This window comes from Pangasianodon hypophthalmus, chromosome 10 (genome assembly GCF_027358585.1).
Source record: "Pangasianodon hypophthalmus isolate fPanHyp1 chromosome 10, fPanHyp1.pri, whole genome shotgun sequence".
Classification (NCBI taxonomy): Eukaryota; Metazoa; Chordata; class Actinopteri; order Siluriformes; family Pangasiidae; genus Pangasianodon; species Pangasianodon hypophthalmus.
In genome coordinates this window covers 10,347,231-10,364,337 of record NC_069719.1, presented here as the reverse complement: position 1 = coordinate 10,364,337, position 17,107 = coordinate 10,347,231, and the positions used below count along the sequence as shown (strand labels likewise).

The window sequence follows — 17,107 nt, the reverse complement described above, 5'->3', positions numbered from 1 at the left end:
AGTCTGGGTCAAATAGTCATCATCATCGTCATCATTTTTATAGCTCTTTTTATTTTCAGTTCAGAATCTCAAAAGTGTTTTTGATAGGTCAGAACAAGGTGTGTTATGAACAAGTATGTTAAAGAATCAGTGTACACTCACTTATGAAGCAACTTTAAATCTGTGAGAATTACTACAAATCATGAAAAGTCTACTAAAGAAATAAGTAGACTTAAAAGAAATAAGTTCTTAGGCTAAGAATAGACCAAGATAAACAAGTATGCTTCTAATTTGGATTTAAAAGGTTACTGAGCTAGCATATCTAATGTTCTCTCAAACACAATTTCAGAGTATAGGGGCAATGTAAGAAAAATGTCTTCCACCAGCTGAACTGTGACTGATACTCAGGAATAACAGTAAGCCAGCTACAGTTGAGTGAATTGCTCGGGTTGGGTGGTACAGCTTCAGGAGATCAGCAAGATACACTACAACGCCAAAAGTATGTGGCCACCTGGCCATCACCTGCGTTCTGCTGAACTAGCTGAAGCTTCCTTAAAGAGGCTGCTTCCAGCTGGCAGTATGTTACAATATTCCAGTCTAGAATGTATGAAAGCATGCATTAGCTGTGTCTGAATCTGGTCAACATGATAAATACAATGGTAATAGTATAATACTAATTAAAGTTATAATCAATTATGTGTGCGAGTGGTTAGATATGAAGCTCGCAAGACAAACAAAGGCCACACTGATTAACATGGGAGCATATGAGGCTTGTTTATCACATCATCTTCAGTAAATGTATTCTGGTCAGGGTTGCTGTGGTTTGAATCACTATTTGTTAATATTCTTGGAAATAGAACCAACTAAGTTCATTAGAAAATATTGCAGGAAGGTACAAACAAAATAATAACTGGACGAATGGGCGGGATTGGTCAAAATTCCTTTGGGGAAAACAAATTTAAACCATCTCAAATTTAAACCAGGCAAGAACTTGTCTGTGTAATCAAACTGTGTTTTTAAATCTTTCCGTTCCGCATAGTTAATAGTGTCAAATACTGCACGCATGCCCAACATAACCTAAGCATCAAATCACTGATCACTTTAGCCAGTGCTGATTCTGTACTATGAAGTTTCAGAAAACTCACATATATAGTTTTGCGCTTTAGTTAACACCCAATTAATTAGCTGTAGGCGTTTTATTGCACATTAAGTAAAACACTGCTATATTATTTCTAGGGAGAGTGTACATTATACAGGCTACAGTCTGACTTCATTTAAAGTCAAACTATATGCATTGTGTGTAATAAAGTAACAGTCTTATTTGCATGTATGTATTGAAAAGAAAAAAACAAACAAATATATAACATCATTTGCTAGTTACTAAGCCAGATGAGTAACACACTTACTAACCAAACTAACTGAAGTTTTTGGGTGTGTTTTAGAGTGTCTTATAAAACTTAAGTATATTTTGTTGCTACATTTATTGCACATAGCACTTTGGTCATATGCATCACACTAAATGGTGTTTTGTTTTTTTTTTTAAATAATTGAATATTATACTTTGTTTTTGTTGCTGTACTAACTTCTTGTTGTACTAACTCCTCTCTAACAGGGTTTCAGCTTAATGGTATTCACTGATCTGTTTTATTAGCTTGAGGATATGGTTTTGATGGAGACCACTAACTATTTGTATAATGGTCTCTGCTGTAAGTAAATATTAAATGGTCACTTTTTTAAGCTTCATAATAATGCATTCATAAAGCCAAAGCCAGGGGTTTTTGTCCACAACTTCCTGACACTCCCACTACTTTCATTCAGTAGCTGCTGTTTGATTCTGTAAATTTGCAGAGGCAAACATATGAGTATGAGATTTTATCTTGGGCCAAAGAGCGTATTTGTCTCAGCACTACTTTCACCCCTTTTATCAATTTTAGTTACAATTTATTAGCCAAAAAAAAAAAAAAAAGCCAAATATTTGACCTGCTTTTCATCACTTCACCCAGGCAGAAAAGGGTTAAGAGATATTGATATACTGTGATTCCTGATTTATTAGTTTTTGTTCACGTTTTTATCCAGGTAAATATTTCAGGAGTCTATATTCTGAGTTCATTCACGAGTCAGTTGAGTTCCAGTCGAGTCGTGAGTCAGTCAGTGTGCCAGAATCTTTTATTTGAGTCCCAACTCTGGGGCAATTGTGTGTTTTTTGTGTTATGTGAATTTCTTTGTCTGGGACCATGTACAGTATTTGTTAGAGGAACTGAGCCATGTTCAATAGTGTGCTTGGAAAAATGATGTTTTTTTATTTGCTGTTCCTTTCTCTGCTCATTTAATTTTAGTTCTTTGCTGTTGAAAGCAGTTGTTAAAGGACCTTGAATGGTTCTCTGATTATCTACAATTTAAACACGTTTCATTGTGGACTGAAGTGTGTTATTGGGCTGCTCTGCTCCATGTTCCAGTCACTGGGTGCAGACTGCATGGCTCCTGGGATGGCTTGGCCAGCAGCCACCTGGCAACATTAGAAAGGTGCCCTTTCCTGGCCTTTCTCAACAGAAGCATATACCGAGACCCTCCAACCTCCAAGCTCAGCCCACTCATTCATCAAACCCCAGCAGCCTCAGAACACACTTACTGTCACACTGCTGGATGCTTTGAGGATAAACACACACACTCACACCATGCATAAACATGTATGCGTATATGTCCTCTTGTAGAATCACTAAGTCCCACACAGACACTAAATAAACTCTCACAGAGGCATACAGAAACTTTGTTTAAGAAGCCTAAAGCACTCTCACACTATCCTTTCACATCAGTTATAAAATGTTACTAGATGGAAGGAATTTACTGCATTCCCTATTTAAATCGATGAACAGTAGCCTTTTTCAGGATGCAATGTGTATGCCAAGTCCAACTACCCATTCAAAAGAAATCATTTCTAAACAAGCATAAAATGTGAAGAATTTCTGCATTTTGGTATGTCCGATTATAAAGTATTTAGGGCCTGTTATGATAAGCCATAACATTTCTTTCTTCTGTGTGAATGAATGAACTGACTTTTGGAATCTGTTCGTATTTGACCTCATATGACTTGGAGGAAAATGCTGCTTCTAATAAAAGTATAAAAATATGGCCATTTTATTGCAGAGATTCAGAAAACGCACTGAAACATTACCAAATGTTCTATCTTGAAAGGATTGTGCAGATGTGCTAGAACTAAAGCTTAGCCAGTAGCAATTTCAGGTGTTTAGACGTTTGGAGTGAATATCTTTTATTGGTTTCCTCCTTTTTTGTCCTTCAGCTGATTTTGTTTCCAGCTGTAAATCTATCCTTTGTCTTCAGGCCATGTTGGATGGACACACGTTTGTGCCTGGTGCTGTACCCCGAAACCCTGTTCCCGCCAGCTGTAGCGTTCAGGTTGACTCACAGTCCCAGACCAGCATAAAGCAGACAGCAAGTTGGAGAGATTCATGCCATCCTGAACCCCTGGTCCCTACACGGGGTGCCGCCACTCTGATTCCCAAACCCCCCAGCAGCACACCCAAAGAGACACTCTCACGCAAGACTGCCACTCAAAGGACCAACCAGTAAGTCCTTAGAGTTAAGCACAGATCATTTATAATAGTGCCATATTATCTGGACTATAAGTGCACCACAGCATAGCATTTCAGTTTAGGGGTTAAATCGCAATGTTGTCTAGACACCAGTATGCTTTTATTTCAATGTTCAGTGTATTACGCTGTTAGAAAGTTACATGTAAGATGTCTGTATTTAGCAATAGTTTATTTTAAGGAAGCAACATAATGTCACAAATTGACTTTATTTATCAGAAATTTGTATGTGTGATAAGTTACTTGTGTTAACTGTTAAAAACAGTCATGTGTATATGTTCAGTTCCTTTAATTTTCCTTGATAGTTGCATGCTAGTTTATTGCTAACTTGTTTTCTATTATTGTTTCCCCTATATATGCTAGCATGCTTAGGCCGCATGCTTCACTTGATAAAGATTAAAACCCTACCATCTTTCACATCTCTCACAAAAAAACCCTAATGGCTCAGTTGGGCTCCCTAATGGCCCAACAGAAAAGTTTGCACTATTGTCAGGAGATTGCAAGCTTGAATCCCGATAATTCCACAGCCGTCTGTGGCCAGGAATCCTAGAAAGCAAATTCGGCTGTGCTCTCTGGGTGGGAGTTATAGCACATGCTCTCTCCCCTGTGAACCACAGCCACACTAGCCAATCATGAGTGTCTGGGAGCTTGTGTATGTGGAAGAGGGTAGATAGCACTTTCCTCTAAATATGTTATGCTGCCCTGTTATTTAAACATATGATTTTACTTATTGTAATTATGTGTAAAAAAAAAAAAGCACATTTTAATTAATCAAAATCTATAAAGTGGAAGGAAAACATATGCTTACAGTCCAGACAATATGGTAGTTTGTTTGTAGAAAGTCTTTTTTTTCCCTACTGCAGTCTATTATTAACACACATGGTTGTAAACTTTGTAGCTTTGGACAACAGAAATATAGTAAGCAAACTCAATACTATTCAGTTTATAAAGAACCAGTCCTTATTTGTTGTCAGTGTGATGCAGAGAAATGCCTAGAATTTACAAATGTTAGTTTAGTCATTAGTGCTAACTGCTGACTGAAATGCCAGGCATACTACTAGCCGGGGAACGTTACTTTCATCTTTTTGTGTTTAACTTGCGTAATGCTCTAGAAATTACTGAGACATCGCTTTATTTACACTAAGTATTATTAGTGGTTTTTGCTTTTTTTAATCCACGTTAACATTGTTTTAAATCCATAATCCTTTTTATATTGATCCTTCAGCCTGAAGAAGGCCAAGCAGAGGCTGGGAAGGCATTTTTTTGGACACACCTTAGAGCAGGGTGTTTAGTCATGCTCATCTAATTCAGTGTAAACATTTTCTTGTTCATAGAAGCTGCTTGGAAACTTTGGGTATAAAAAGCTAGAATGAGCACCATTGTAACTCAGATTATTGTTTTGTTCTTTTTTGTGCATTTTGTACAGCCAACTGATTTTTCATTTCAGATCTGGCAGTAACTGAATCACTAACTTTATAATTTATGTCCTCTTTTTACAAGTTGTGGCTGCATGCTATTCTCATTTCAACTCAGGGTTTTTAAATATTACTAATATGTTGTAAATTTCAGTAATATGCATGTGTATATAAGGAAAGCTAGGATCAGTAGTGATTCTTGTTCAGTGCCAAGATAGACGTACAATAGTCCTTCTTAGTTCAGTGTAATTCAACCATCTGAACATGTTTATAAGTGCTTTTTGTGGCAAGCGAGGGTTCGAAATGAGGGCTGGAGAAAGCCGAAACTGTCATCTGTTTCCCACGCTGCAGCATGACTTTACTGCACATCTGGCCAAACTACACAACAATGGCAAACCTTTGTGGTAGCAGGCCTGTTTGCTGGAAGCACATGAACTGCCATGGTGGGCTACTAGCAGTCAGACAGCACACTCCCTCAGCGACTAGTCAGACCCTTGACACACTCTCACTCTCTCTCTCTCTTTCTCTCTCTCACACACACACACACACACACACACACACACACACACACACACACACACACACAAAATCACACACACAGAATTAAAGGTCATGGGACAATTTGTGCATTTTAGATTTATGTGCATCAGGGATGTTAATTGTTTTACATTTAAAACAATTAGGCACGGTTTTGTATGTGATTAGATAAGCATCTGCAAAGCATTTAGCGTAAGTGTATGAGTAAATGTAGCTAGAAGGAGCAAATATATACCCAAAACCTCAATGAGATAACATGACATCTCTACCAGAAAATAGCCACATGCTCTTTATTTTTGCTACAGACATGATATGTAAAACCTTCTCAAAAAATAAAATTTAGGATGATTTTTAAAGTATTGCTTTACAGGGTACATGTTTGTATTTGTCTACTTCAGTATCACTCTAGAACTTGACAGTAGTACATTTATTTGTGGCTGGCATACTGTGACCAGGATAAAATATGTATGAAATTAAATTGGGTTACTTTGGGATTCATATGGGAATGTTGTGGGATCAGGCTATTAAAGACAGCTGGTATTGAGTGGTGTGTGGTATGTGGCTTTTGTTTGGGTAAATAAAGATTATCTTATGTTATGGTGACAGGAAATGTAGTTAAGAAAGTCTTGAGAATAAGAGCAGTGAAATATCGGGTAGTCGTCGAGGGTCCTAGGATTGGGAGGGTTAAGGAGAGAGAGAGATGATGGTTGAGAGAGAGGTACGATAGCGCTGGGGAGGGTAGGTGCACTGTTTGCTCCTCTGTGTGCCTTCCTGGCCAGTGCAGTGTTTACCCTCGGCATGCGGAATTCCAGAGCCCCTCACACTCTCCACAGTCCTGCATTTTTGTGGTCGGCCTGTGTGACATGAGAGAGTGTGGGAAAAACGGAAGCCTGAAGACCAAAAATGCTCAAATGGAAACACCGAACCAATGAAAAGAAAATGAAAAAGAGAGGAAAAAAGAGGAGAGTGAAAGAGACAGGTGAAGAGAGAGAGTTGTTTGGAATGGGGAAAGAAGGATGAAGTGAAATATTAGAAAAGATAGCAAAGTTGATAGAAGTTGAAGAACAAAGTGAGCAGTAAAAGCAGATTGGAATAAATAAAAGAGTATTAAATTGTTTCCTTTGAATTAGCTTATCCTGTGGCAACAAATCTTGCCAAGGTTTTTGTCTTTCTGTTCCATAATGGAAGCATACTTTCATTTCTAATGGATGAAACTGTCTGAGTTAACTATATAGGAGCTGAGTCATGTGCTCTTTAGAGAATTACTAGGCTTCCTGCCAATTAGACTATTTACTGAGCTATACATTGCCCATAGCAAATTAATCAAAATATCTCGGACAGTATTTAGAGAAATTAAAGCATGCAGTGCAGTATGAAGTGCTTGCTAATTATCAGCATTATGTCCTGCATGCATACTGTGTATACACAGATGCTCTGCGATACCTGCTATTAGCATAGAATGCCATAGTTTTGAATCCTATCTAAATCGGTGTATGCTTTTTATAGATGTTGGTTAGAGTTTTTGGGACTGAAAGGAGTCATTTGTAGAATAAATGATATGAATGTGTGTATGTTCTGTTTGCAAAGCGTGTTGAGTTTTGGAGCTGTAGCCAGGGAAACGGGGACTGAGAGTGGCATAACTAATAGAGTGACAATTACAACAGCACTATTACTGCATGGTGTGACTCCACCTCAACCAGTAAAAAAACTGTCAATTTTTCTTTTTGGCTCAGCCAACAAATTTTTTATGACCCATTTCTTTAACTATGACCTAAAGTGTAAAGGTTGAAAACAATTTTGAGGGAGAGTGAAAGAGATGTTGGCTGAAAAATAATGTAAAATACTGTCATGAGATTTGATATTATTGGCTAGAACTTTAGCACTTTATTTGCGTGATGTCTAAAGATAATGGAGGGATGAAAATATGCTGGGTTTAACAGGTCACGATTGAACTGATTGAACAGGATGAAACTCTGTTAAAGATTTAATATGGGCTGTTTGCTGTATCTGAACTATTTGAACCAGAATTTATTTAAGTTGGAACCCTTTGGCTTGCAGATTAAGAGGTAAAATGTGCAAAAAAGTAACCTATTAAAGAGGGATTTTGAAAAGTGTTGACTTAATAATAATAATAATAATAATAATAATGCTTTTTTATTATTCCCCTTGTTTACTCTTATTACCCATAAGGCCTGATTGGATTAGCTGTCACAAAAATCTGTGGTTTCGACAATGAATGGGTTTATCCCATGCATTGGGGTGTATAAATTGGGCAACAAGTGGTTTGTTGCAACACTCTGTCCAGCACGCTAAATGCTGACTAACTGGTGCAAAGAGCCTTGAACTCAAATTGCCAATAAAGTACTAAAGTGTTGCTTCCTGCTTGGTCAGGTTGGATTTTTAATTGGAGCATTTCTATCTGCTGTGGTGCCCCAGGGTTGTGTAGCCATATGAAAGGCTAACTGTGTGGACTGTACAACGCAGCACTGTGCACCCTCATTACAGGACTAATACTCCTCTGGCAAGCCACTGTTGTGCTCCTGGAGGTTAATACCAGCTAAGCTTTATTTATTGTTCTCAAAAATGCTTAGCGGATTTAATGTATAGAGTTACAGGCATGTTGGCCCCTGTTTTTCTCCCCTCCTGGACAGAACTGATGATTTAACATGCTCTCCAGAGCCAGATGTTCTTCCAGAGAGGTATAATTATTTGAGCCATTCACAGCCAAAGGGGAACATTTCTCACAGGTTCCATGATGTCTGCCATTAGGAGCATGTAATTAGTCAACATCAAATAAGAGCACAAAAAAAAAAAGTTTGATATTGACATTCCAGTAAGCACACCCTTCCACTTTTGGAAATGTGACATTCAAATTGTTTCCAGAAAAGCAAGATGAAGCCATTTTGTTGATTATTTTGTCACTGAGGAGAGCTGACCTTTTCATTTTAAACTCTTAATGCATTTTATCATTTAAAAAGTGGTTTGACCAAAGTTAAATACATGTCCACAGTAAACCTATTATGGGTCAGGATGACATAAACCACAAAAAAGATTTGAAAGCCAAGGCATGGGAACAGCTACTTGGGTCCGGGAATGCCTGGCCGCCCGAAACTCACTTGGTAAACACTTTGCAGTGAGTCCACACTGCTCTGTGGCATATGTGCATATTGGGCCCCTTTGACATTTTAGACCACCTCACACAGACAACTTCACATGCCTGAAGAAAGAAGCTGTATTGCCATGCAAAGGGCATAGCCACCTTTTACAAAGGTTAGATATTTTTTCATCACTGTGCACAACACGCTATTCTTGTCTTGTGCTTCTCTGAATTATCTGTTTGCTCATTGGGCCATTTATTTGTGAGTCATAAATCTGTTACTCTAATAATTAGGTGTCAAATATGTCATATTCATATATGAATATATTTTTCTCTTTTAACAGGCAAGCACCATATGTGGCTCCATCCGGAAATGGCTTATCCAGTCGACAAAATGTTGTTTATGACACCACGTGTGGAAAAATGGGTGAGCACAGAGATGCACACATCTGTATTTCAGGCCTGTATATCACATTTTCACAAGTTATAATAGAACGAAAAAGATCCTTTGTTTTAAGATCCTTTTTTGTACTTCCAAATTATTTAGCACTGCATACATTTTTGGAAACCCACTTACGAACTTTCTGTAGGTTAATTAATTGAACATGCAGTGGGAACACATATCTGTGTTGTCCTAATGGCCGGCGTTGGCAGAGAGTTATAGAGACCGCACGCCCAGGCAGGTGGCTTCCTCTGCCAGCACCAGAGCCAGGCAGCTGGGCATAGTGACCATTCCAGCTTTGATGAACTCTATTTAGCACAGCCTCTTATTTTTATCCAGTACTATGGTAACAAGATATCTTTAGATTTAAACGAACGGTCTTGGCCTATTTCCACTTGGCCTGCAAGGCGTGTGCCGATAGCATCAATAAAGTTAATAATACTTACTTCATGGGCTGCACAGTTCTGAGGGCCTTATTTCTGTTTTCCCCTTATTTAACACGCGACACTACACTCATACACGTGAGATGTGTTGGGTTTGGGGTTCTCCTGTATTGGACTCGTCTCTAAAGTACAGACAGCAGACAATAACTTTTAATTTGGTAGGCTGCAATGACAGCTGAACATTGACGCACACACGCTAAATGCACACATGCACGTTGGTTTTACTAGATTTGGGAGGACTTTTGTTGACATAATTATTACATTATTACTGATCACTGGTGCCTGTGAAGCATATCCAGAGTCTGTGATTTTGTTACAGTGGTGGAGATCACCACCCATTATTATCAAAGGTATGATAATTATTATTATTATTAAGTTCTTACGGTTGTTAGCTGATTTTATAAGTCACTTGAATTGAATGGGTTTACTCCAAACACCAGTAACAAAAAAACAAGTATGCCTATAAGCATGTCCAATATCAACTTGGACCTGACGTCTTCTGTTGGTGGAGATTCAGGAGTTTTAACCCTTTATCGTAGATAGTTAATGTTGAACCTAACCTAAACAAAAGGAAATATTTCTGCTAGGCTTTCCAAAAAAAAAAAAAAAACCACGAGTTATTTAAATTTTAAGTCATTACGTGGGAACTGGTGATTTCCGGTAACAGCAGGCAAAATGACTTATCGACGCAAGTGGGTGGGGCAAGCACAGTGTTAAATTTGAGCGAAACTTTATGCACATGTGCAGTGTAGTGATTTGGCAACTACCAGTGGGAACGAGGGACAGTGGTATGTTTCTTTTTTCCTTACAACTGTGAAACCTTATCCCTGTTTTTTTGGTTCCACATATTAATTCCTACTCCTGAGCCAAGTGGTGATACTCATTCTGCTGCTACAGTCTAGAAGTGGTTGATTTACCTAAAACAAAATATCTAGAAAAAAACACTGGTATTTTTATTGCTCTGTTTAGGTACATCAAGCCCTTTGAGCCTAAAACAGGAGCCAGAAATCATAAAAAACAAATGCTGTTTTATGTTCAATCAGAAACTAGTAGACAGTGATGCACTGCACTGCACAGGATGCATTTTGTACAAAGAATTTCCTTCCAGAATTGTATTTTTTGTGAGAAGACGTATGATTTCTCTAACTAACTTAGGCTGGTATTGTCATTTGTGTGGATAACACACTAGCCTGGCATTTTCAATGAAACCCTGACAACCAGAAGTAAACTAAAGACAAAAACGCCCACTTGCAACCAGAATACAGCGATTTAAGCTATGTGACGTGAAAAATCACTCTCTGTGTGAGCACAGGGTAGGACATCAATCCAAAATCTCCCATAAGTGTTGAGACTGGTGACTGTGAAGGCAATAGCATATTATTTATTAATTTTCCTACTCATCAAACCATTCAGTGAGCCCTCATGTCCTGTGGATGGGGCTGTGTTCATCTTGGAACGGATAGACATGTTTCATCATGGGATGAAGGTGATCAATCAGAAGAGCTTTGTATTGATTTGCAGTGACTCCTTTCTCTAAGGGGACAAGAGGAGTCAAACCATGCCAGCAAAATGTCTCCAACAGTATAACAGAGCCTCCAGTTTTCCTTTGTTTTATCCATTCTCAGCTGGTAATTGTTGATATCTTCAGTAGACCTAAATTGTGCTTCATCTCTTAGATTATATTGTATATTTATGCTTATATATATAGTGTTACTTAGATGTGTTCTGACAGTTTTCTTTGTTTAATGATGTGCATGTGACTTTGCTAGACAATATTACATGGTAATGACATTAATGGATTATTGATTTTTTTTTTTTTTTGCCATGGTTTCACTAAAAATGGCAGGCTAATGCATTATCCTCACAAATGACAATAGCAGCTTTCTTTACTTTACGAGCGTTTTTACTGTGTTAAAATGTAAATACACTCATCTAAATACACTTATTATCTATAATTATTAACCACAGAACAAGCTGCCACATTGCTCCAAGCTTTGGAAATTGCTACATCTTAATTGAGCTGTACTTACTTATTTTTATTTGCAAATCTAATTTTCACAGTTATCGATTACTATCATTACTATTCAATTACTGTTCAGGACTATTACACATAGTTTTGTGTCTGTTGGAGCCCATGACTTTGTCTTTTCCTGCACCATGTGAGACTGAATATAAGCACACACACACACACACACAAACACTCTTGCGCATGCTCGCACTCGTCTTCACAGAGTTGCACAACTCTTTCCACCTTGGAGCCTGAGAAATGGTCTGGAGGAACTGTTGATTTTATTGCAGTGACAGCGATATTAAGTAGTTTAAGCTGCTGCACATCTGTTTGTCTGATCAAGACTGTCCAAAAAAAGGCATCTATACTGTATGTGTCCATGTGTCACACACTCACACACAGATTCTTAGAACTGAGGAAAAAAACTCAGAAAATGACTAATTTTGCATAAGCAAAAATGTACAGTGGACAGTCATTTCCTTCTTTTTGTCCTTTTTTTCTTCAAAGTGGTTCACCAGATGTTGTATAAACTCATTGGGAGCTGCTTCTGAATTTCATGAATGCATTTTTCCATTGTATGTGGAAAGGGATTTGGGAGGTGCATGGCACCTAACTAATAATGTGAGAAAAGCGGGAAGAGATAAAAGCATAGAGGGGGCAACACAAAGTAAAGCGCAGCCATGCGACGTGTTGCTGTGATGGTTTGTGTGTGAGAAGGGCCCTCTGTGTCTTTGTGCTAAGATAAGTGAGCTGCTCTGATTGAGTGTGACAGGGAGTTAGAGTTGATCTATACAGGCAGCATTCTTAGTGATCAGCTGTCAGTGTGCATCTGTCACTTTCTCTCTGATGCTCGATCTCTTTGACGCTTTATCCCTATCCTATTCACACCACTTTTAATTTCTCCCTTGCACTCTCTTCTCATTAGGCCTACTATTAGCAGTCACTCACATTTCTCCATGCTCATTTGAAGGCTCTCCTGCTTTATTGCTGTTTGCTGATAAAACAGATGCCCAGAGTATTCCCTGCCCTGCTGAAGCACATGCAGTGAAATAGTTTGGCAACTTAAAAGAAACATGATGATGATTAGGTAATTGTTGCTTGCTTTAAAAAAAAAATGCAGCAATCAAAATATATTTCACTGGCATTGTCTTTTGTAATTTTATGCTGTAGTATTTAACATTCTGCAATAGCATAAACCAGGAGATGTTTTTTTAATCAGTGAATAGGATTGATTTTGGGCTGAATAACACTTTTTGAGGGGTGTGGAATTTTTAACAGTACTACGCCTACATTTACCAGAAAGTTTACACGTGGTGTGCCTAGACCTGTAACCTAGGCCTGATTCCAATGAGAACGTTCACCATGTACCCCCTAAAAAATTTAACTCAAACAAAGAGCCGACCAATTAGACTTTTCTTTCAACCTTTTGCTCGGTTTTGGCAGAGGCAAGTAATACAGTTCCAAACCAGAAACCACATAGGGCCTCATTTTCTCTGCGCTTTGGTATTTGTTGTTTTTTTTTTTCTTTTCTTGTTCATTTGGCATTGGCTTCATTTTATTTGCTATCTATTTAATCACAGAACTGTGTGAATGTAAATAATTTTATGAGCGGTATATCAAGGAGGAATATATGATTTAAAAAAGTAACTCTTCCCGTTCTTTCTTTTATCCCCCCACCTCTCTTCTTGCTGAGCTTGGAAAAGCTGCTTCCAGCAGTCATGTCACTGGATTGGAAGTTGGGTCTGATGTTTTCGTTCTCCTGCGCCGTAAGGCCTAACGGTGTAAAAGAGCACCAAAATAAACAGAGTCTGCGGAGAGGGAATGAAAGAGAATACTGTTTGGGAGCACAAACACAGCAGCTCCGACTGCACTCGGAATTTCTTTTCTCCTGTAAGGTTGGCTCTAGGCCAGGCGATAGACCAAAGAGTGAGAAGGACACAGGGGCAGGACAGCTCCAGCTTCTGCTGCTGCTCTGAGCTTACATAACCCCATGTACTGAGTAATACATGTACTGAGTAATACATGTACTGAAGCAAAACTTCTACCGTAAACACACACTCTGTTAATTAAGAGGAAGGAAGGAAGCAGCATCAGCACTTATGTCCTGTTTGTTTTTTGTTTTTGGTTTTTTTTTTTTTATTGTTTTTCCAATTCTGTTAACTGTGAAAGTGGTTATGATTATCCATGAATGTTTTAGAAAATATCTGACAGTTTAATCAGACAGTAATCTGTTCTTATTTTTTCTCAGGTCTGTCTGTGTACAGCAAAGTATTCGACGCTCAGAGGTCCAGACCCAGATGACTGAGCGAGGACTGGTGCAGTGATTACCTGCTGCTGTTGGATCTCTTCACAGGAACAATTTTTATCATTCAGACTAAAGTGTCAGTATGGTTTACCATGATGGAATAGAAAATTCTGTTAAATGAATAGGTGGGCTAAAATTCCCACAATTCTTCCCTTCTTCCCCGAATGCAATGAATCATTTGAGGTGTACAGTGTAAGAAATTTGCTTTTTCAGTTTTTCCACTGGACCTACAAGTCTAATGTGGATAACAAGCAAGGGACGCTTATACAGTAGCTGCAAGCCTCCATCGCATAATTGCTCCACACCAGTTGTTATATAATCCCAAACAGACTTGCTGCTGTGGTTTCTGACAGTTACACACTGTTAGCTATTAGAATATGCTGCATATCTAAAAACAGTAGTAGCAGCCATCTTAAATCAGGTATCACTTTGTTCATCAGCAATTAGTTTGGTATCACACTGCACAAGCATCATACTTAGGGGTAGGAGGTGTAGTTTAAAGGCGAAATTGTACATGTAAAGTGTTTTGGGTGACAGTTTGGTCATTTGTATATTTAATTAACAAGAACTTGCTCTGTTATTTTATGAAACTGTTCATATACACATGGTATTATTGAGCCAAAACATGCCTTTTGCACGATCTTACACTGGTAGCTTAAAAGTCTCCTTATTTGTTAGCCACATGAGCCTTATAACTCTAATACAAAACTAAAGCAAACTAAACATGGGGGGAAATTTGTGTAAATTAAATTTTTGGCTGAATTATTCCTTTAAACAAAGTGACATCTACATCCTCTCCTCTTTGTCTCTCCACTGTGCAGCCAGCATACCATAAACATTTTTTATATTCTCTGCTAGCTAATCTTGTTTTACTGTTATCTTGCTTCATGTCCCGGCCCCCGCACTAGACAAGAATCATATCCTTCCGTGTGGTGGAGGAACAGCTGACAAATGCTACTACCCCTGAGACTGTGTCTGACATAAAACCGACCTTATTTATTTATTTTTTTTGGAGAGCATGTGGCTGTGAGGATAGCATGCTGTGTAAGAAATCCCTGGCTTTGACACGAGCTCAGATCTGTTCCATGGCCCAAGATTTTCCGGTGGCCTTCAGTTCCTCCCCGTCCTATTGCTGCAGTTGTCCAGCCCCATTCTCACCCTGCAACTGCTGCCATCAAAAGACTGTGTGAATAGACAGGCAACAGCAGCTGCTAACTCTACTCTGCCTCTCAGGCTGAGCACTATAACAGAGCAGAAGAGTAAGCTTCCTTACACACACTTTCAGACTTCGATCTTCAGTAGACTTTACTATTCACTTTCAGAGTTAGAAACCTGTGACCTGTGATTAAAAGATTGCATATTTGAGCTTGAAAGAATCTTATCAGGTATAATGTATGCATTAAGTATAATTGTGGAATAAACCACAATGGGGTGTGGTGTGATACTTCCACAATGTGTTTTATTCCTCCTATACCACAGCGATTTGCTAATGATTACAGTTTCTCTATTTATTAATGAACAAAATCTTATGCTTCTTTAACTTTTTTCATAGTTATATTTTATGTTATGGAAATTCTGCAAGACAAGATACTTCCTTACGTTCTAGCAGCTATAAACAATCCTTCACTCACCAGTGTCTCTTATTTTCTCTCTTAATAAAACAAAAATCACAGCTTGTCATGTTACCAAGAAACTACAAAGCAAAAAGTCCTCCGTCATAAAGACTTTGCTGTGGTGGAGCCCTTACTGAGCTTCACAAAGCTGTGACGCTGGAGACTCCCTTAATAAATGTTAAAGAAACATCTCCTAACAGAAAGCTGCACTATCAGAGATTATACCTTTCTTTTTGACAAATACATGTTTTTTAAATCTATTTGTGTAGACTGCCCATCATATAAGGCCCTGTGAATAAGCTGAAATGATAATGTAGTAGAACGAGCGCATTAATATAAACACTTTCAGATTCAGGAATTCTGCAGTGTCGTGGTATAATGCTGATTATAAAGTGCATTAAGGCTGATTATAAAGAGCATTAAGGCTGATTATAAAGAGCATTAATGCTGATTATAAATTATTGCCAAAGGACAATTGCCTGGTAGTAGAGATTGTGATCAGCACACATACCTTCACGTATTAATAAGCACTGTGTCAGTCGAGACCATAATACTCTCCACAAGTGCCTTATCACGGGGCCACATACTGCTTGTGTATTGAGTTTTATTACCTGGTTTGCTGTATTTTATGATCAGTTCCAAATGTACTACACTCATGCTAGCAGACTAAAACAACTGAATCTCTAGGACTTAATGGCTCCATTGGATCAGTGATTGGTGTACTTCATTAACAGACCCTGAAAATAAGTCTGGTTGATAAATCGTGGGATTCTTCTTAATGTCTTTCCACAGAAAACGGTTAACCCTCCTACAGAGTACACCAGTTTTATCCATTTACAGCTCCATAGGGAAAGTCCTGTTTCTTGAAGAGTTAATAGTTTAATATCTTAAAAGGCTTGACAGTCTGCGTGACTAATAGTTGGGTTTTGTTGATGTTTTACAAAACTTCAACATATTTTTGACACAAGTTAATTAGAACAAATGGTGTTTCTCTTTTTAGTTACAGGTCATTAGTTATTCTCAGTCATAAAGTCTGGCCAGCAATGTACTGTATATTATTGATGTATGCAAAACAAAGCCTTATGTCCCCCAAAGAGGATATTGTACTGTAACATTTATCAACTCAGGGTTTGGTATTTTAGAGAAAATGTATTTTTAGCTTTTAAGGTGTTATTGTTTTATATTGTATTTGTCTTGTGTGCATTATTATAAATCCAATATTTTGCATTATTAATTATTTCAGTGTAGAACCAAATATTGAAAGTGTATGACCAAAATGTTGTATGAATACTACATGAAAACATTGAGTCATTGATATTTGTACATAGTAGAAACAGGGTGGAAACAATCAAATTTTTGCAGATAGTACATGTTGTGAAATGCTTTTGATTTCTTCTGCATTGACTTTATTACAGTGTAGAAGAAAATTGCTTTTTCTGTGGCACAGCTAAAAGAATGTAATGTGTGTGTATACTTGAACATGTGCTTGTTTATGCAACCATGCTGTCATCCTTTCCATTAGTAACTACATCATGATTTTTGGTTGTATCTTTCTCATTCTGCATTAATTATTTCATTAAAAACTACAAATTTTTCTCATGATTTTTTCAGCATTTTTAAGCCTCCACTTACATAACCACCTCTGCATGTCTGACCTAGT

The 17,107-nt window shown here is 38.0% G+C and overlaps 1 protein-coding gene across 3 annotated transcripts in view; it reads left to right on the top strand.

Moving 5' to 3' along the window:
• The window catches only part of ttll5 (tubulin tyrosine ligase-like family, member 5), an 81,693-nt gene extending 64,644 nt beyond the window's left edge, over positions 1-17,049 (top strand). For all 3 annotated transcript variants that reach the window (XM_026934367.3, XM_026934366.3, XM_026934365.3), the window contains exons 31-33: positions 3,319-3,563; positions 8,981-9,063; positions 13,778-17,049. In XM_026934367.3, the coding sequence (XP_026790168.3) occupies positions 3,319-3,563; positions 8,981-9,063; positions 13,778-13,830 (381 nt within the window). In that variant the 3' untranslated portion in view covers positions 13,831-17,049. The remainder of the gene's footprint in view (positions 1-3,318; positions 3,564-8,980; positions 9,064-13,777) is intronic.
• Positions 17,050-17,107: the final 58 nt, after the last annotated feature.